Source organism: Carassius auratus, chromosome 21 (genome assembly GCF_003368295.1).
Source record: "Carassius auratus strain Wakin chromosome 21, ASM336829v1, whole genome shotgun sequence".
Classification (NCBI taxonomy): domain Eukaryota; kingdom Metazoa; phylum Chordata; class Actinopteri; order Cypriniformes; family Cyprinidae; genus Carassius; species Carassius auratus.
Window position 1 is genome coordinate 22050867 of NC_039263.1, and position 22395 is coordinate 22073261.

General features: G+C 35.0%; 1 protein-coding gene across 2 annotated transcripts in view; it reads right to left on the reverse strand.

The window, feature by feature from the left end:
* col5a1 (procollagen, type V, alpha 1) overlaps window positions 1–22395 on the reverse strand; it is an 84066-nt gene that overhangs the window by 49766 nt on the left and 11905 nt on the right. For both annotated transcript variants that reach the window (XM_026196762.1, XM_026196761.1), the window contains exons 2-4: window positions 15051–15218; window positions 9405–9618; window positions 7662–7824 (exon numbers count right to left, since the gene is read on the reverse strand). In XM_026196762.1, the coding sequence (XP_026052547.1) occupies window positions 7662–7824; window positions 9405–9618; window positions 15051–15218 (545 nt within the window). The remainder of the gene's footprint in view (window positions 1–7661; window positions 7825–9404; window positions 9619–15050; window positions 15219–22395) is intronic.

A 22395-nucleotide genomic window follows, 5' to 3' on the forward strand; every position in this document is an offset into this window, starting at 1 on the left:
TCATCACGGAAAGACAAGACAAAGAGACAGAGAGAGAGAGAGAGAGTCGTGCAGAAGGCTCTCCAGGCTGTGTGGAGATTTGGCTGAGAGAGTGACCAGACAGAGTCAGCACAGCAAACACAAGAGCCACAGAGAATACTGCAGAACAAAATGCTTCTGGAGCCGAGCAAACAGCTGAACACAGAGTTCCACAGAGCTTGCATAACAGAGAGAATTATGGGTACTTTTGTTCTCAGGGAAACGTTGGTGCAGGGTAACATGCTTTAAGTTCTGCTTTAAGCAAAATATGTTCAGCAAGGATGCATTAAATTGACTAAAAGTGACAGTAAAGATATTTATAACATTACAAACATTTCTATCTCAAATAAATGCTGTTCTTTTGAACTGAATTATCTTTATGACAATTACCTTTAGCCATATAACGTAACATGGGAAATCCAGGAGACATAATATATATATATTTTTTTAATAAACAAATGCAACATGGAGCATTATATTACACTTTGTGTAAAAATAAAAAACAAAAAACAACAACAAAAAACAGATTTTAATTTAATAAAAACAATTGTTTTAATGAGACAGATGGGCCTGCATTATGAATCTTTATGCATGTACTTTGCATGCAAATGAGTGCCTGCAAATTAGATTATTAAATTATAGCTTATATTCAAAAATGCATGTAAAATGAAATTAGCATTTCGTTCTTGTGTTTGCACAAAAAGTTTGGCTTTTTTTATTGTAAAAATTACTTTTATTCAACAAGGATGCATTAAACTGATGAAAAGTGACAGTAAAGACATAATGACACAGAAACTTTCTGTTTCACAAAAATGCTGCTCTTTTCTATTCATCAAAGTATCCACAAGAAAAAAAAAAAAAAAGCATCATGGTTTCCACAAAAATATGAAGCAGCACAACTGTTTTTGACAAATCAGCCTATTAAAATGATTTCAGAAGGATCATGTGACACTGAATACTGGATTGATGATGCTGAAAATACAGCTTTGATCACAGAAATAAATTAAATGTTAAAATATATTTAGATAAAAAACAGCTATTTGAAATTGGAATAGGATTTCTTAATATTCCTGTTTTCACTGGATTTTTTTATCAGGTGAATGCAGCACTGGAGAACATAAGAGTCTTCTTAAAAAAAAAAAAAAAAACAGTGTAAGTAGCATCAGTGTCTTTCCTGGTTTCATTCCCTGTTTTTGTTCTCTTTGTCCCTCGTGACATTTTCCTAAAGCTTTACTGTAGGAACAATGATTGCAGTCATTTCTCGCTGGCTGTTGCTCTGGATTGTTTGCCAGAGTAAACATGTGTTTGAACTTGACACGAGATTCAGATCCAAAATCCAGAGTCTGCTTAATCCACACACACTTCAACCCTTTCAAACCGGCCCAACACACACACACAGACAAATCTACTATTCTTAACATAAACTAAATATAGTCACTGAGTGCTAATTTGAGCACAAGCTCTTATCCGAAGCAAATTACATTGACAAGTAAGCTTTTAATTATTATTTCACCACCATCAAACACATTCAGATGAGCCCTAACTTTAAAATAAAACTTTTGGCAGTTCTAGACAATACATAGTCCTTTATAAATCCCTTGATTATTAATCACACTCATCCTCTTCTGCTCATAATCTAAAAATAGTACAAACTGAACCGGCTGTCTTCTCTAATACTTATTTCTCCGTCATCTGCAAATATTTGAAACGGGAATAAATCAGGTCTGTAAACCGATCCCTTGGACTTTCCACATTACTCCAGATTTGAACACACAATATTTCTGTTTGCATAGCGTGCGAGGAGAAGAGGAGCAGAACAGACAAGAGGAAAGAAGAAACAGAGGTGTACGAAATCTATTCTAGGATTTCTGTGTGTCTGAGAGAAATTGATCACATTAATGTGGGACAGAGAGAGGGAGAGAGAGAATAATAGACATTGCTTTGTCAGCAGCGTTGAAATACGAGCGTCTTTTTCCCCAAAAGCTCTCCACATCTCTCTCTGGAGTCTGAACTAACTGTTTGAGCAGCTGCCTGTGGTGACGTGCACAGCCAAAACACTGCACACACACACACACACACATAGACACTTTTGAAATGTTTCAAAACAACACTCTAACAAAAATTAGTCTCAAATGGCTCCAGTCAACAGAAGGGGGCGATATACAGCACTGCTGCAAATGAACAAAAATGGAGGAAGGATCCCAGACTTCTTCTGGTAGGGAGCCCAGAGTACAACACGTTCCCTTCAGTACTTGAAAACATCTCGATTCCTCGTTCTGTCCATATTTCATTTTGCATGTTTACACACACACACACACACACAAGTGCATGTACTGCACACACGCATTGGATGAATCTCATTAAAACATGTCTGACTCATACTACAGCTGTAGTCACTTGTATAAATTATTAATTAAATTATTCTCTTATTTATATAATACTATAAATACAGAAATTACAAGGATTATAATGTATAATATTATTAAATACATATTATTATACATATGCTTTATATTTATACATCATGTTTTATATACACACAAATTATATAATACATACATATATATATATATATAATATATATATATATATATATATAATATATATATATATATATATATATATATATATATATATATATATATATATATATATATATATATATATATATATGATTTATATATTGATTGCAATAAAAGCCTTTGAATGTGAGAGGATGTTTTTATTACATTGATGAATATTAAATAATATATATTAACAGTGTATATACAAATAATATTAGAATTAAGGCACAATAATAATATAATAATACATATACAATTATTAGAATTATAATAATATTATAAGGATGCATATTATAATCTATAATGTATACACATACATATTATACTCTATAACATACACACATATATATATTCAAATTCAAATTTAATAATACTACTTACATATGATGCTTAAAGAAAATGAAACCTGTATGATAGGTCTTTGACATTTTTTTTTCATTTTATTTCTGGATTAGCACGGTGACATAATTTTCATGGCAGTCTTTTGTGTAATTCTGTATATACAGAAAAGGTTAAACATGTTAAAAACAGTTTTTTGGAGTTTAATATGACCCAGACATGTTCATGACAGTTTGTGTTTGATTGAGCCACACAGACACACTCGATCCGGTCTAATCAGTTTCAAACCTCGAGGACTTGTACTTATTAGGTTTGTTTAAAAATGACATAATCGCAGCTGCTTATGACCTCATCAGCCCAAGACACGGGAATCAGGCCGCATGTGATCCGCATTAGAACACGGACTCACGCTGTGGGAGCGATCGCGGAAGATTTTAACGAAGCTGCATGAAACGCTCCACAAGAGCGACGGAATATCCGTGCGGAAACCGCAATCGCCACATGCAGACACTCACACGTGTGACGGTGTTCACACACACACACACACACACACAGATCCAGGCAGTGTCTGGCCATTCTCAAGAGTCAAAAAAACCAACCACAGAAACCTAGCCATCCAATGACGTGAACACACACACAGTGGCAGCGTCTGGAGACCTTTAAGATCTTTGCCAAAAGCAACAAGCATGTCTACCACTGCATTTTCCCTGCGTTCCTTTTGTCCACCAACCCTCCGTCAGCATTCACTCCTTCATTTCTCCTTTTCTCCATCATTCAACTCCCCTTTCACTTCTCCATTTGATTATAATGCCATATCTGGCCCTACAGCAAAAGTTTCTTGGTCTTGAAATGTTCAGCTTCCTTAACTGCAGCGTTGAATGATGGATTATTTAAACTATGTTTTCACGAGGAACCATTATAAAGTTTAATTTGGAATGCCGGAAACTACTGAACCAAAAAATCTGTGCAGTGTTTCTTTAATGTTCTCCCTCATTCAGCCTGAGAAAGTTTAGTCACCTATTTACATACAAAATCATATTTAAATGTGCAATTAGAAATTTAAGCAGCACCCAATTGAATGGCAAAATATGTAAACAAATATGTAATTTACTTGACTATTTGGACATTTTTGAAATAAGTCTCTTACTGTATTGTAATCAAGCCAGCATTTATTTGATCAAAAACACAGTAAAATCAGTAATATTGTGAAATATTTTTAAATAAATGTTTTTCTTCAAACTATTTTAAAATAAAAAAAATTCCTGAATTTTCAGCATCATTCCCCCAGCCTTCAATGTCACATGATCCTTCAGAAATCACTCTGATATGCTGATTTTCTGTTCAAGAAACACTTCCTATTATTATCAATGTTGAATAATGTTGTGCTGCTTAATATTTTTGCGGAATTCTTTTCAGGGTTCTTTGATAAAATTTTAGAAAAACCAAACCATGTTGAATTTTTGCAACATAACGTCTTTACTGTCACTTTTGATCAATTTAATGCATCCTGACTATTAAGTCCCGCCCACTTTATTTTCTACACAATATTTCATTCCACTCAGAAATGCAGCACATAATAGAAGTTAAATGTGTAGTGAATGCAGATTTATGTCATGTCATCTCTCTTGACTTTAGAGCTGCTGTTGTCCTTCTTTAAAAGAGAAACTCTAAACATTCAGCATTTCTTTCTTTAAATACTTTTCTTCCTCTCTCATTTTCTCTTTCAGTAAGGTGAGACAGAATGATGATACAGATCAAGCAGACGAGTGCAATGGGTGACATGTGAATCATGCTGATGTCAACCACACGTCTGTAAGATTTGAGAAATTCTCCCACACACACACACACACACACACTTCTGCTGACCTGTACGTGTGCTGTGGAAACCCCCTCAATGATGTCATGACACATGAGCTTCAAACTCCTCATTCTGACCAGAACTTTCCACAAAAACATCACCTTTTCCTCCGTGAGTGAGATATTTTCCATCTGATACAAACCTAAAACTGATAACAGTGAGATGCTGCAGGAGACTTCACAGTCTACATTCAGAATGCTCTACAGTGCAGAAACTCACTATAAAAAAATATATATTTTCACCTCAAAATGTCACATTTAATGTGTTACTTGCTGTTTCTTTGTAATTATTTGTGCAACAAAGGCAAGAATTTAGTTTTTACATTAAAATAATAATAATAATAATGAAGCAAACAGTGCTTTCCTATGCAAAACTCTCTGCTACAATTAAAGGGTATCATTTATCATTTTATTATGATGGTAGCATTAAATGAGTATGAAAACATATTAAATATTGAGTGCATTTTTAACTAAACAGAACTATTAACAGTATATCAGTATTTTCCATTGAAGCCCCACAAATTAAGTTTATTATTTACAGTTAAAATGACTCATCTGCCATGTTAGATGAAATCACTGAGCTCATCCCAATGCATTCTGGGATTGTCTTATCTATAAAGTATACATGCTGTCGATTTCATCCAAAATGAAAGGTATAATTAGAAAAAGTGTGACTATGATGCAAAAAAAAAAAGTTGTCTAAGTAGGAAGCTCACACAGTTTTTGGAACATGCAGTATTTTATATCATTTTAAAGAAACACCTAGGTAAATTTAAGCACTTACAGTAAATCCAAATAAACCCAACAGGTCAACTTAATGCAAATAACACAACATCTAATGTATGCTTTTTGTTCATTTCCTCTCTTGATTTTGAGATTCCCTCTTATTTCTCTCTGTCTTTTGTTCTCTCTCTCTTTCTGTTTATCTTAGTAAAATGTGTCAGCATTTAAGGGAATTGAATTACACGTGCAGGCTCTGAAATGAAATATGAAATATATTTTCTGTGTGTATACGACAGGGGTTTGGTTAAGGTTCTGTGGTGACTCTGTGTCTCGCTCTGTGGAAAAAAAACACGCACCTCTTTCCATTTTCTCCAAACACTTGAACTTCAAACAGAAAGGTAGACCAAACCTTAAAGACACATCAACATTCCATGAACCCTGTGCGTCTGCGGTCAAAACCCTCGGGATGAGCACTAACATTACCTACAGTCCTTCTGAATGACTCACATCCACTCACAGACCGTTCCAATCCCACAATCCTTCAGTTTTTGCTATCAAGACACTGAGATTAAACAAACAGCAAAAATTCAGTTTTCTCAGATGTTTTGGATTTGCATGTGTTTATAAAAAGAACTGCTTCCTGCATACTGCACTGCATTATTTATTTTGCTTTTTTGTCCAATATTGTGCAAAAACGTCTTAACTTTTGACTAATCTAACATAACAAAACAATTATATTCTAAAATATTTTCATTCTCTTGCAAAAGTATTGTATTTCTCAAGAAACATTGCATTTTCTCACAAAATATTTGCATTTTCCTGCAAAAGTATTGTACTTCTCTCAAGAATCGTTGCATTTTCTCCCTAAATATTTTTTTATTCTCTAGCCAAAGTATTGTTTCTTTTTAAGAAATGTTGCGTTTTCTCACAATATATTTTCATTCTCTCACAAAAGTATTGTATTTCTCTCAAGAAACGTTGCATTTTCTTGCTAAATATTTGCATTATCTCACAAAAGTACTGTATTTCTCGCAAGAAACATTGCGCTTTCTCACTATATATTTGCGTTCTCTCCCAAAAGTACTGAATTTCTCTCAAGAAACGTTGCGTTTTCTCACAAAATATTTGCATTCCCTCGCAAATGTATTGCATTTCTCTCAAGAAACTTTGCGTTTTCTTGCTAAATATTTGCAATACCCTTACAAAACTTTGCTTTTACACACAAAATATTTGGTTTCGCTAACAAAATTGTTGCATTTCTTACAAAAAAACACAAATATCCTTTTTCCTCCCACCACCTCATATTAATTCAAACACAAAAGTCTTGCAAGCAAAACTAAAATTTCTCAGGAAAATGCAAACATTTTGCGAGCAAACACAAAAGAACTGAAATATATTTTTTTTTATCCCATCTCATTTTTAATTATCACTATGTCTTTTAGAGGGCACACTGACTGCAGAAATAACATGAGTACTATGATATATCTTTCTGAGCAAAATAGTCTGACCAAATACAAGCCTAACCACACTGCACATGTACTGTATACTTATTTTAAACATTTATGGTAGACCTGACCATTACACACACACACAAGCACACACGACAGTCTATAAACCCTTGTGCCACAGGTTAACCCTACAATCTTACATTAGCACTACATAACCACAACTAGGTGCTAAACAAACATGCACACGTTCCTTTCTCACATCTCCACTGGACACAGTCACAGAAAGATGCTGAAACATTTCATCACTCAGTGAAGACCACAGACACATGTCCACAAATCCCTGCTAAAGACCCTTACAACAAGTACAAAGAAGCCCAGTTCAAATGAAATATATCTTCTACTGTATCTCAATTCTTACTCTCATCAAACTGATAACCCATGAAAGAGCAATAAAGAAGCCTCTAAGGCAGGGTTCCTCAAATCTTGTCGTGGAGGGCCAATGAGCTGCAAAGTTTAGCTCCAACCTTGATCAAACTCACATACTTGTGATTTCCTAATGATCCTGAAGACATTGATTAGCATGCTCAGGTCTGTTTGATTGGGGTTAGAAAAGTGGATGTCGTGCCCCAGATTTGAGGATCCCTGCTCTGAGGAGATGTGAAGAACTTTTTGACTAATATTCTGTAGGAAAGACTCTGGAGCTGCGTCTTACCTCAAACACCTCCTCATCCAGGATGCGCGTCCCGAAGACCACGATGCCTTTAGTGTCGATAATGGGGTGAGGGCTTCTGGATAACGTCCGTGTCACCTTTTTCTTACAGTCCAAAACCAGAGTGATGCTCTGTTTGTGAACACTGATCGCCACACGGTGCCACCTGACAGAAACACACGCACCAATCAGGGTCTATCCATTTATCCATCCATCTATCAATCTACTGTATCCATCTATCATCTATCATCCATCCACCCACTCATCTATCTATCTATGAATCTATCTTTCATCCAACCAACCATCCACCCACCCACCCACCCATCCATCCATCCATCCATCCATCCATCCATCTATCATCCACCCACCCACCCATCCATCCATCCATCCATCCATCCATCCATCCATCTATCATCCATCCATCCACCCATCCATCCACCCATCCACTCACCCATCTATCTATCTATCTATCTATCTATCTATCTATCTATCTATCTATCTATCTATCTATCTATCTATCTATCTATCTATCTATCTATCTATCTATCTATCTATCTACTGTATCCATCTATCATCTATCATCCATCCATCCACCCACCCATCTATCTATCTATCTATCTATGCATCTATCTATCTATCATCCATCCATCCATCTATCATCCATCCATAAATCCAACCCACCCACCCATCCATCCATCCATCCATCCATCCATCTATCTATCTATCTATCTATCTATCTATCTATCTATCTATCTATCTATCTATCTATCTATCTATCTATCTATCTATCTATCTATCTATCTATCTATCTATCTATATATATATCTGTCTGTCTGTCTGTCTATCTATCTATCTATCTATCTACTGTACCCATCTATAATCTATCATCCATCCATCCATCCATCCATCCATCTATCTATCTATGCATCTATCTATCATCCATCCATCCACCCACCCACCCATCCATTCATCCATCCATCCATCCATCCATCCATCTATTTATCTATCTATCTATCTATCTATCTATCTATCTATCTATCTATCTATCTATCTATCTATCTATCTATCTATCTATCTATCATCCATCCACCCACCCACCCATCCATCCATCCATCCATCCATCCATCCATCTATCTATCTATCTATCTATCTATCTATCTATCTATCTATCTATCTATCTATCTATCTATCTATCTATCTATCTATCATCCATCCATCCATCCATAGATCGATCTATCTATCTTTCTATCTATCTATCTATCTATCTATCTATCTATCTATCTATCTATCTATCTATCTATCTATCTATCTATCTATCTATCTATCTATCTATCTATCTATCCATAGATCCATCTATCTATCTATCTATCTATCTATCTATCTATCTATCTATCTATCTATCTATCTATCTATCTATCTATCTATCTCTCTATCTATCTATCTCTCTATCTACCCGAAGTGTCCCATCTGCACATGTGTTATTGATGTGTTTCTGCAGTGTTTATGTAGTCAAACAGGGCGTCACACCTGTGTCTGCTCACCTGTGCAGGTGTTGGCTCTACAGCAGTGTGATAGATTAAATATGTCGCACATCAAAACCAAACACACTAAATCCTAACCACACGTTACGTAACCAGCCATAAAGTGTCCAGTGTCAAGAAAATAAATCCTGACAGTTAAATACCGTGTCAAAATCACACACCATATTTCAAATGATCAATACACAGCTTGTGCACGTGTTCTTACTTTCCGTCTGCCAAGTTGACGCCTCTGAAGAGCGGGTAGTCCTCCGGGCCGGGTTTGCCCAAGTGATCCTCATACAGGAAGACAGGGGAGCGTCCCACTTCCAGACCGAGCTGCTGGATGCCCTGTTCGTTATACACCGACAGCAAGAAGGACTGACTGCCTTTGTTCGGCCTCACCGTCGCCAAGATGGAGAAGTCCTCAGGAAACACGGACGCTAAAGAGAGAGAGAGTTATTTTTGAAAATCCAGTGTTTTAGGGGGTTTACTTGGCACAAAATATTGAGGACAGTGTGTGACAGAGCATTGCATCACGTCCGTGAGCGGACAGATGCTGACAGGTAACAAAGATAAAGTGTTTGACATGGACAAGAGCAGAATGGAAAACGGTTGGAGCTCTGGCGCATCTTTGGGAAACTCTGTAACAGTGTGTGTGTGTGTGTGTGTGTTGATAAGAGTCTTGGATCTTCTAGGAGGGAGTATAGAGAGCGAGAGAGATGGACAGAGTAATGAGGAGAACAGCTGTTCCCTAAAAGACATTTTATTACTCTAATTCATCTAGCAGAGAGAGGTGGAGAGAACAAACAGAGAGAGAATCACAAGTACAAACAGAGAGGAAAATATACGGCAACATTCTTAAAGGAGCAACTCAATGAAAAATGAACATTCTGTCACTGTTTACTCACCATAATACCAGTCCAGACTATGACTTTTTTTCTTGTGAGGAACATAAAATGATCTGTTTTTAGGGAATCTCAGAGTTGACTCTTTTCCACACAATGAAAGTGAATGAGGACTATCGAGCTCCAAAAACACCAGTAAAGTATCATTACATTTTCATTAAAGTGGTCCATTTGATTTGTGCACTATATTTTTCAGAAGAAAGTTTGGAGTCAGGAAGTTTTTTTGTTTTTGAAAGAAACTAATACTTTCATTCAACACGAATGCAACAAATTGACCAAAACTGACAGTAAAGACATTAATTAAGTTACAAAAGATTGTTACAACAGTCATAATTTCAATAAATGCCTCATGTGCAGCAAATCAGTATATTAGAATAATTTCTAAAGGATCATGTGTGTGTGATGATGCTGAAAAATCAGCTTTGCATCACAGAAATAAATTATATTTTCAAATAAATTGAAATAGAAAATAATTATTTTAAATTGTAATGATATTTCACAACACTGCAGATTATGCTGTATAATACAAATATTTACTGTTTACACAAATAAACACAGCTATGGTGAGCATAAGAGACTTAAAAACATTACAAATCCTAGAGACCCAATTTTATTTAGCTTAAAAATGCTAACTTTCTGACAGCACCTTTAACCAGATAATGTATTTGCATTTTATCCTGACAGCAAACAAGACATTTATGTTCCTTTTTTTTGGTAATTTTTTTGAAGCTTGAAACTCCTTGTTCCTGTCTGGAAAAGAGCAGCTTTTAGATTGACACTTCTGGGTGAACTGTTCCTTTAAGACTGAACTTTAAGTCCAGTCAAACTTTGAAAAAAACAAATAAAGAGAAGGAAAAAAGGGCGAAATCAAACAGTCTCCTTCTAAAACGAGAAGAACAGACATGACTTCTCTCTCTCACACACACAACATGTGCCAAACAGATGCCCTTCGCCAAGACCTCTGGGAAAATCTTGGACAGGAAGTGAGTTTTCATGTTATCCATACATAAGTGCAGTAAACACACCTGATGATTGCTGCAGTGTTTAGTGTTTATTATTTGATCAACGGCACAGGTTTACACTCCAGTACTGGATTTCACAAAGTTTCTAATGATTTAGAGAGAACATGTTACTAAAATCTCTCAGACAACGGCCTTCCTGGAATCCCGTCTCCATCGTCTAACTCCTCCTTTTTTCCTCTGTTTATGTCTGGGGATATTTTTTGAGTCTTCAGATGTGATTCTGCTCGAGTCACACCATTACAGACAGTCTGCATCTCTAAAAACCTCATAAAACACTGATGAGGTTATTTGAGGTCTGATCTGCACAGATTTCTGAATGTTAATAATCGGAGCTGTCCAAGAACAAGAACAGAGAGGTTCGTTTCTGCTTTCGTTTACATTAAGTGCTTCATTTCACACACTGTGTGTATGAATGTCAAAAAAATAAAGCCACCAGACGAACCTCAAGATTTAACGTCTGACTGAAATGGAAATTTCTTAAATCCAAGGGAGGCAGTTATCTATCTGTGCATGTGTGTGATGTAACTTTACATGATGCTTTTGTGATTTCATGAGGTTTGTTACATGTTCACACAAGCACCAGCTTCACACAAGAGATGCTTTTGTCCTGGTTTCCTGTGTTAAAGACTGAAGGTCAAAGGGCAAGAGCTAAGGGCCATCACTCCGGAGACGAGGTCTGCCCGTCACCAGGGCAATATGAAACAAAACCAGAGTTCAGAGAGGACGTCATATCTACGGTCTCATCTCTCCCTTCCCCTCCAATCAGAATGAGGTCTTTATGCAGAAACCTAAAGGAATGCTGGAGTCTACGGACACTTGGGAATCACATTACTCCTGAATCCTGATTTCAAGATCCTCTATTATAGATCATCCTGCTGGTCATGCCCATTAGTATGACTGAAAAGATGTGAATTAGCCACTACACTGAAAAAAAGCTAGTAAATATAATAAATAATTATAAAGAAACAGAAATTAACACACTCAATTACACATAGTGGCACACTAAAAAAAATTTAATAAAATAATTAAATTAAATTAAATTAAATTAAATTAAATTAAATTAAATTAAATTAAATTAAATTAAATTATAAATTTGCTTCCTAAGGTTATATTTTAAAATACAAAAAACAATTATCATAAATTATCTTATTTTGTTTTATATAGTAATAAATCAATAAATGGATACATAAATATTTCTTTATTTTATGAATAATTATAATTAATTAATTAGATTAAAATAAGTTAGAATCAGCATTAAAACGTCAAATTTTGAAAATGTTTGAAAATAAAAAGTTGATACACTGACAATAAAATAAAATAAAATAAAATTCAATTGGTTATATCTTAAAATAAAATAAAATTCCATTGGTTATATCTTAAAATAAAATAAAATTGAATTAAATTAAATGTAATGAATTATCATATTTTTGTATCTTAAAAAAATTAAACTTTACATAAGAAATATTTATTTATTTATTTATTTATTTAGATTAAAGCAAGTTTTTCTAATTACATTTTCTAAAACATCTTTTTTTTAAGTATTAAATGTGAAATTTTGAAGCAGAAAGATTAAAATAGTATTTTCTTGTAAAACATACTCCAGTAAGCTTTGTTTTATTTACATCTGTGAAAAACTAATTTCCTTTTTACAGTGTAGTCTAGCCCCTTACTGGTCTTTAAACTGGTTTTCGAGCCTGGCCAAGTTCTCAAAGCCCCTTTAAAATCAGCCAATCTGACCAGACTTGGAGCATATCCTCTTTAGAGTCTGAAATATATCTATGTCTAAATCTAGAACAATCATCTCTGTCTGTACTGTTGTGACCTGGCTCTGTTGTTCAGGACGTCTTGATAGAGGTTTCCTGCAGGTTTACAAACCATCACCAGAACTCCAGTGACCTACGACCCCTCTCTGTTACCCTGGAAACACGCCACAAAAGGAAGAGGAAGACAATGGCCTTATGGGTATGCATGAGGAGGAGGAGTTAAAAAAAGATGAAGAGTAAGAAAAGGAACTTCTTGGCAAAGAGAGCCTTTCTTAGTCCGCTACGTGTGTGTGTGTGTGTGTGTGTGTGTGCATGAAGTAAATCTTGAGCATCTAAGTCAAAAGTGTACAGAGAGAAAGAACAGATGCATTGTATTTGGAGCGACAGATGATTCATTTCTTCCATATGCTTTCACTCACCCTGTACATTTCTCAAGCAGTCAGGCGTGTGTGTTTTCTTAGCTGTACTTAAGGGACAAAATCATCCCCAGAAGTGAGCTCAATCTGACAAAACCTCCCTTCTAGGGACAGCTGGGGACGTCCTCAAAGGTAAAATGTGTTACGAAGGGATGTGTTTTTTTAGAATTAAGACAAAAAAAATGAGCAAGCATATTCAGCAGAAACCAAATGCAACAGAAGTCAGCTACAAATCGAATTTGCTTTGAATAGCTAGACAAACGTGTAAACACTGGACGAACTATACTCAGATGCCTTTTAAGGGCAGACATTGCTGGATGAAGCTTAACGGAAGGGAACACCTAGAAAAAGTCCACATTTTATTAAAACTTCATTAAGCAGAAAGATACATATAGTGGCAATGTAAGACATAAAACTGTTTTATTTTTTATGTTCAGCATTACATACATATTTCCTTCTACAATAAGAAAACTGCTATATGATGCATTAGTTTTTTGCAAATATTGGGCCGTTAAGTATTTTTATACTGTATGTATATGCTATATATATATTTAGAAAAGCCTTTGTAGCAGTAACAGACTTAGGAAGCTTAGAAATACTGTCTACGTAGGCAGCATACTAGAGTTTGGAACACAGTCGGTGTGATTTAGTCTCATCTAGTTTAGTCTCATAATGCTGGTATTGCATCTCTCTGCTTGTCTGCCTCGCCTCGCCTCTCCCTCCTTCCATCAAATTCTTCAGATTTTCAGAGTCCCTGCCAAAAGGAGAGTGTAGGGCACTGTGGCTACGGCCCACTGTGTAGTGAAGAGGTGCTCAGACACACACAGACAGTTCAGAGAGTGACACATACAGTAAAGGCCAAAAATCAAATAAAACATGTCAATTAAATTAAATTAAATGTTTTTTTATCTAATTTTTTTATCTTAATTAATTAAATTGAATTAATTTATTTATTTTACACACAGAGAGGTCAGAGAGCGACATATAGAGTAAAGGCCAAAAATAAAATAAAAATGTAAATTAAATTAAATTAAATGTTTTTTTTTTATCTTAATTAATTGAACTGAATTGAATTTATTTATTTATTTTACACACAGACAGATCAGAGAGCAACACATACAGGAAAGGCCAAAAATAAAATAAAATAATTAAATTAATTTATTTTATTTTTTATCTAATTAATTTCATTTATTAATTTATTTATTTTTAAACAGAGACAGGCCAGAGAATGACATATAGAGTAAAGGCCAAAAAAAAAGTAAATTAAATTAAATTAAATGTTTTTTATTTAATTTTTTATCTTAATTCATTGAATTTAATTTATTAATTTATTTTTACACACAGACAGGTCAGAGAGCGACAGATAGAATAAAGGCCAAAAATAAAATAAAAAAAATTATACAAATATTTAATGACATTAAATTTAATGAAATTACAATTAAATAATTTATATCACAATTTAAAAAAAATTATGTTAAAATGTTCAAATAAATTTGTACATGCAATGGGACCATGCATTGGCTCAGCGTTTCTGGCCCAATGCGGTCACATTAACAGAACACTGAGTCATCTCTCTCATCTTCCTAAATAGATTATCCAGAATGTCTGTGAGGATGGGAGGATGAAAGAGTTTCTGAAAGAGTTATTGAGGACAGAGAGTCTGTGTGCTCTGAACAGACAGCAGCAGCCCAAACACTGGAAAGATGGGGAAGAAAAGTAAACAGGTGCACCTGCATGTGTTTATGTGTGTGTGTGTGTGTACTCACAGGGGTAGAGTTGTTTAGTAGGAGCGCTAAGCTGTGCATCTTTTGTGACCCTGTAGGCGACATCAGGACCTTTTGACGACTTCCGGTGTGTGCAGAAGCCTGTAGTTTTCGTTACACCCTCCGGCAAACTGTGAAAATCTAAAATCTTTAGAAGATCGGCTGGCTCAGCTGCAAAAAGAGAGACAGAGAGACACAAAATTAGTTTACAGCCATTTCAAGACACATATAAAAACCACTAACTCTCCCTCAAAACCTGTAACACATTCAAACAGCTTTCATGCTATAACACATTATATTCTATTATATAGCATTTTCATATATTTGTACTTTTTTACATTATTGTTTTTATTTAAGGTAAATGTAAATGTCTCTTAAAAACAAATAAATACATTAAACATGCAAAATAAACTTTACAAAAAATGTGACAACAAATTAGTATACTATCATGTCAATATGATGCAAGTTAAAACTAGTATGCATTATACATTGTTTACTGTGTGTGCTGTTTGCAATAATGCCCTAAGTCATACAAAACCACAAACGTGTCATTAGCAACCTAAAGCACCATCAAAACAAGCGACCACAGAACGACAAATTTAGAGGTCAGCTGACCATACGAACAGTCTTCCAAATCACACACACACAACCTTTCCACTCTCTTTAGTGGAGATATGGAGTGCAGACCACACACAGTTCCTCTGCTATTTCCATGAAGTCAGAGTGACAGTGTTTATCACGAGCAGTCGCTGTGATTCTGATCAGTGCAGTCTGATGTGGTCTAAGAGAAGACAGCGCTGAGATGCTGCACAGCATTTACATTGTTCCTTGAGGTATTTACATTAAAGTCCGTCTGTTCATTTCACTGCTGCTGGCGAAGAGCGACTAAAAAAAATATTTGGATCTAAAATGAGCAACTTTAAAACTGAAGTGTGTCATTTATTTAAGGCACCATGAAACCAAACATGATCCTGGTCATAAGTCACTGGGGTATATTTGTAGCAACAGCTAACAATACATTATATGGGGCAACAGTATAAAATTTTATTTTATGCCAAAAATATTTGGGATATTAAGTAAAGATCATGTTCCATGATGATATTTGGTAAATTTCCCATTATAAATAAATTAAAACTTCATTTTTGATTAGTAATACGAATTGCTAAAGACTTAAATTGGAAAAAGTTTAAGCAATTTTATCAGTATTTAGATTTTTTTGCAATGTCAGATTCCAGATTTTCAAATAGTTGTATCTCAGCCAGATATATATGTATATATTTTTTTTCACTCAAACGTACTTCACATTACAGACTATTTTAATTAAATAAAAATAAATAAACATTTTTTTTAATATTATTATATTGAAAAAATATCTAGTATACAGTATAAAATATTTTATATTAAAATAAAAAATAATACATAATAATAAAAAATAATATATTTTTTGTAAAATACAAATTATAAATAATTATAAATTAATAATTTCTTTATTGTTTATTTAAAAAAATACATTTAGAATATTTTTTGTTGTATTATAGCATTCCTGTAGCTAAAACAGTAGAGCATGGCATTTGTCATGCTGAAATACTGGATTTTATTCCCATGAAATACATAACGTTGATAAAATATGAATCATGAAAGCAACATAAGTTGATTATATAATGTACCATAAGTTGTATAAAAGTGCCTGCCAAATACATAATATAATTTAAATGAAAGTTATAATAAAGTGCTACTGAACAACCTATAAAATACTCAGGATTGGTATAAAAGACAACAAAAAAATAATGCACATTATGACTACAATAATAAACTATGCAACTAATATAATTGGCAATATTACAAAATGAATTCACTTTAAACACATAGACTCAACAAGACAGTGATTCAGAGCAGAGTTAGCTTTTAATGTTTCCAGACATTACCAAAGACTTCAGATCATTTCATTTTCGAGTGAATTCATTTGCAGCAATTGTAAATCAGACATCGAATCTCATGTAACTGACTTTGGCAGCAGTCAGATAAAAGAATAAATGTAATATCAACAGACGAGATCATGTAAACACATTAAACTAGCACACATCATCAAGAACAGCACACTATAATCAGAGATGCTTGCAGTTTGAGGCGCACATACTAAAATTACACAGCAACTGCGATAATTCAACTGATTACAATGATATTCTCCTTCGTTTTCTGAGCTGTGATAAGCACCTGTGGAAACCCGCCGTTACCACATTGAGGTTCTCCGGTTAGCCAAAGCTATTCAGCCGTCCCTGTCAAAGTAGCAATGAGGTTTGCCAAGGTAAAACACACTGCTAGGGTTTAACAATAAAGGAATGTTTTAAGGCGAACTGAGGGCTTCCCCAAAATGAGCTCTTTTATAAATATATATAAATAGGACTTAAAATGACACACTTTAACAGTTCGATGATAATATGTTGTGTCAGTCAAAATAATGGTATATATTTTGTTATCATTTAGCAAGCTGTGGAAATGAAAACCATGCCTGAACTTCACAATTGTGGTCAAACTTGATGGTTTGATAAATACATGTGGTAATAGTTGGCAATATAAAGCTTTGTCGCACATATACTTCCCAAATGCTTTGCTATAGAGTGTATATAATGAACTATCTATCATGTAAACACACACAAGATGCTGCTCGTATCAACATTTGGGGGGTGGGGGGGCACGAGAGCTTGCAGGCAGAGCTAATATTTACTCCAATATTTACACGTACAGAAGTGTATATATATATATATATTGTTAAGGATGTTTAGTGGGAGAGCTGTAAATGGATGTGATGTTGCAGCTGTTTTTCCCCACAGCAGAGAATCATGACCTGCAGACACACTGTGATCCAGTAACCCAGAAAACACATCTAGACCAACACTCTTAAAATACAGTGCTTCTCTAAAACATTTCGCTGTATGGTTCTCTAAAGCTTAAACAGTTTCATTATAAACTGGTAAGATTTTTTTATTATTTTAGAAGTTCTTCTGCTCATCAAGGCTGCATTTATTTGATTATAAATACAGTAAAAGGAGTAAAATTGCTAAATATTATTGCAATTTAAAATAAGTGTTTTCTATTTGAATATATTGTAGAATGTCACGTATCCCTGAGATGCAAATGTGTGTGTTCTAATTGGAACCTTTATCTTTATGAATGAATAATGACATTCTGAGTTCTGACTCTAATTCGTACTGGATCAAGGGTTTCAGGTCTAAAATACCTCTTACTATGATAAAAATAAATAAATAAATAAATCACTGTAGCACACTGTCACAAGTGACTTACACTATAAAAATGCCAGCTGTGGTTGCTGGAATTTTACTCTAAAAAATACAGTAGAACATTTTACGGTTTTAACTTAAATTTACAGTTAAATACCATAATTTTATTAACTGCTATAATGTTAATTTACCAACCCAAAAAATAGGAAGAATTATAATTATTTAAAAAACAAATTGAATTTGAAATGTTACAGGGAATTCTGGGAATGTCATTTTGCGGTTATTCACTGTAAATTATACAGTCTTTTTCCACTTCCTAAAAACGGTATACTACTGTAAAATTACATGTAATGTCCATTACAGTTTTTCACCGTATATAAGAAGTAGAAGTAGGTTTTTACTGTAGCATTTTTACAGTCTTTTTCCTTTAAATTCATGTTTTTTTTTACCATTTAGCCACTTTTTTTAAATTAACCAGATATAGAATTTTGTATTATTATCTACATATTTAGACTGTAATTAAATCTGATGTTTTACAACATGTTTTACAGCTCAGGTTAAGTAGGATCTCTCAACATCCTGTAAAATGTCATGTTAAAATCACCCGCACATACAGGACCTGCTCAGGTGACGCACTCGGGTTCACCTTACAGTCACTCAGCAGGAGTGTTTACACTGCGTGTGTGTGTGTTTGCCCTCTTAAAGACCCGTCCCAGGGGAACACAAACATCACCTGTAGAGATTTACTCCGTCACCGCAGTATTTCCCTCAGCAAACACCCTACAGACCGCAACTCAGGTGTGTGCAAACACTCCCATTCATAAAAGCACACTTATTAGAAAGACCAATTCCTGTTCCTAAACATCAGCCGCCACACACACGTTTCCTGAGATTATTATAATCAGACAAAAATGTCAGCAATTCAAATACACAGGAAATAAGCATAAATCAAATGAATGTAATGACTAATCTCTCCGTTTGTCTCAGCATTAAACGTGCTGGGCTTCAGTGTCAACTTTGAATTACATATTGACAGCATAACAGATGCCACGCACACACACACAGTCCCAAACAGAAAAACACATCAAAACAACCGGATCCAAAACCGCATGCCACACAAAATACACACTGCTTCACACACACACACACACACACACACACACACACACACCAACAACTCCTATTTTCAGAAATCTGACCCTGTTCTAGATATAAACATTCAAATTAAAAGTTAGAGACTTTCTGCTTTAAAATGTAAAAATAGTTGTAAAGCAAAAAAGTAATAAATTAACATTGGTTTGAAAAAAAAAACTACTGAAATTATGCACATATAATGTACAATAATTAAAAAGAAAAACAGCAAATCTCTTTTGAACATGCCTAAAAGATCATAACAGGTCAAAACATGACTGTTTGATCACTTTATAAACGTTTAAGCTTCTCAGAAGCTCATTAAACCAAATCATATTGAATTAAAGAGCTTTACTGTAAGGCTAATACTTGATCTGAATTTCCTGAAGGAAATGACTGTGCTGCCAAAGCAGCAAGAAAAATGTGAACGTTTCAGGCAAGTCTACATTTGTTAAGTTTGTATGAATGAAATTTGGTTTGCATGCAGATGAATGCAGATTTAAAAAGACATACCAAAATTCTAAATGCAATCATATATTCACATAAGAATATTATATACACTACTGTTAAAAAGTTTTTTTTTTTTTTTTTTTATGTTGATCACCAAAATAAGTTCCCTTTATTTGATCAGAAACACAAATAAAATAAAAAACAGTAATATTTTGAAATATTATTGCAATTTCAAATGACTGTTTTCTATGTGAATATATTTGAAAATGTTTTTTATTCCTGTGATCAAAGCTGAATTTTCAGCATCATTTTTTTCCAGTCTTCTAATATGCAGATTTTACTGCTCAAGAAACTTTATTATCAAAGTTGAAACAGCTGTGCTGCTCATATTATTTTTATTTTATTTTATTTTTTTCAAATAAACAGCATTTATTTGAAAAATACATATTTTGAAACATATCTTCACTGTCACTCTTGATCAGTTTAATGCACACAGTTTAAACAGAAATATATGAATGGTAATATCATATGCAGTTATTATGCAGTCTTTAGATGTAGGTTATAAAGTCTACTAAAATAAGAAGTACATCTAAAGTTGAAATTATAGACAAAATGAAGTCTCTGTAGCTTAAAAATTGCAGTGTGTAATTTCTTTCCCACTAAACCTCTTCTGAGGTTGACCTCTCGCTGAGGACGGGTAATTAACGACGAACCCATCACATGATGCCAGCCCAGATCTCCATCACAGAATCAAACCAGTGTTCAGTATTCAGCCCAGAATCATGTTTGGTTTCAGCGGAGGGCGGCCGATTGGCTCTGAGCTTCAGCTCCGCCGGGGTCACTGAGGTCATTCTGTTTAAACTGAATCCTCATGACCTCCGCTTGAGCAGGACATGCACGTTTCTTTCAATCTGCATGCAGGGTTGGGAAACAGTTTGGAGTCCAGCTGTGTAGCTGCTCTTGAACACACAATCAGACACGAGTTAGCATTAAAGTTAGCATTAAAGTTATTATAAAGTATTAACACTAATAGCCACAACCATTTGAAAGAAATGTCCACAATGCAACATTCTCACCCAGACCCAAAAGCATGGTTGCTTCCCAAAACTTGACTGTGTGTATCTACAGAACATCTGGAGCGAGTGAAGCGTCTGATGGTTACAGCGGCTCTGTGCAACGGAATCTGAAGCGAGATGGGTTCGGAGTGTTCCAGGATGCCTAGAATGTTCCATATATCAGAAACATATGCTGCATTAAACTACAAAAACCACATCACACCGTCAAGATGGAGGAACCGCTCACATACGCTGCTACTTCAGATAAATCCGTGAGAATCTGACCCTCAGTCAGACCCTAAAAATGGCGCTAATCGCTGATTGAAAGCATGCGGCGATGGGCCGCAGCTTTACAGTGGCATTTGATTCTGACACATTTCAGTGGTTTGGAAGCACTTCAGGAAAATGTAAGATCTCTGAAGCAATGACTTCAGAAAGAGAGACAGAGAGAGAGAGAGAGAGATTTGCATGAGACAACAGTTTACAGGCCTTTTCTCAAACACATCACTCATCAAACACATTGTTTGTTCAAAGCTGAAGTGACACTGAGCGAGCATGAGTGTGTGTGTGTGTGTGTGTGTGTGTGTGTGTGTGTGTGTGTGTGTGTGTGTGTGTGTTTGGTGGGGGCAGTGGTGCATCTATTAAGATTTTCTGAAGAAAACATGCTGCTATGTGGTTTATAGGTGTTTTGAGTGTTTGTCAGGGTGTTGCAGTGTAGTTGTTAAGTTGAACTTGGTGCTCTGAGGCCCCGTCCACACGGAAACGTGTTTCTGTGAATACGCAAAAAATTTTATCGGATAGGCGTTTCGTCCACACGGATCCGGCGTTTTCGCAAGGTGGAACCGATATTTTTTGAAACCGGGTCCCAAAGTGGATAAATTTTAAAATGCCGTCTTAGCGTTTTCGTCTGGACGGCTAATCCGTATATTTTCTGAAACGATGACGTCATCAGCCCACGTCTCCCCCCTAGTCAGACACCTCTACGTCACGTAACAGCAACAAAAACATGAACAAACACTGAACGATTGTCTTTTTATTAACTAACATTAACACAGATTAATAAATGTATTGTTCCATGTTCGTTTGTGTACCACGCGCAATGTTTATGAGCATAGTCCAAGTCTTCTTCTCTGTTTTTAGTGTATCTCTGTGGCAGAATTACAGCGCCACATACTGGTCTGGCATGTATACTACATCATTTTGCGGTTTCGTGTGGACACGGATATTTCTTAAGGAGGAAAAAAAAGATCGGATTGGGGTAAGCTCCAGCTTCGTGTGGACGGGGCCTGAGTGTTTCTAGGGCATTGCTAAGCAGTTGCTAACACGTTTATTGGTTGTGTATTCTAGTGTAAAGTTTCTATGGTGTTCTGAATGGCTGTTATTGGTTGCTGTGCTGTCCTGAATGATTACTAAAGAGTTCTGAATGGTTGCAATGGTATTGAATTGCTACCCTGTTGTTTTGAGAGGCTGTTA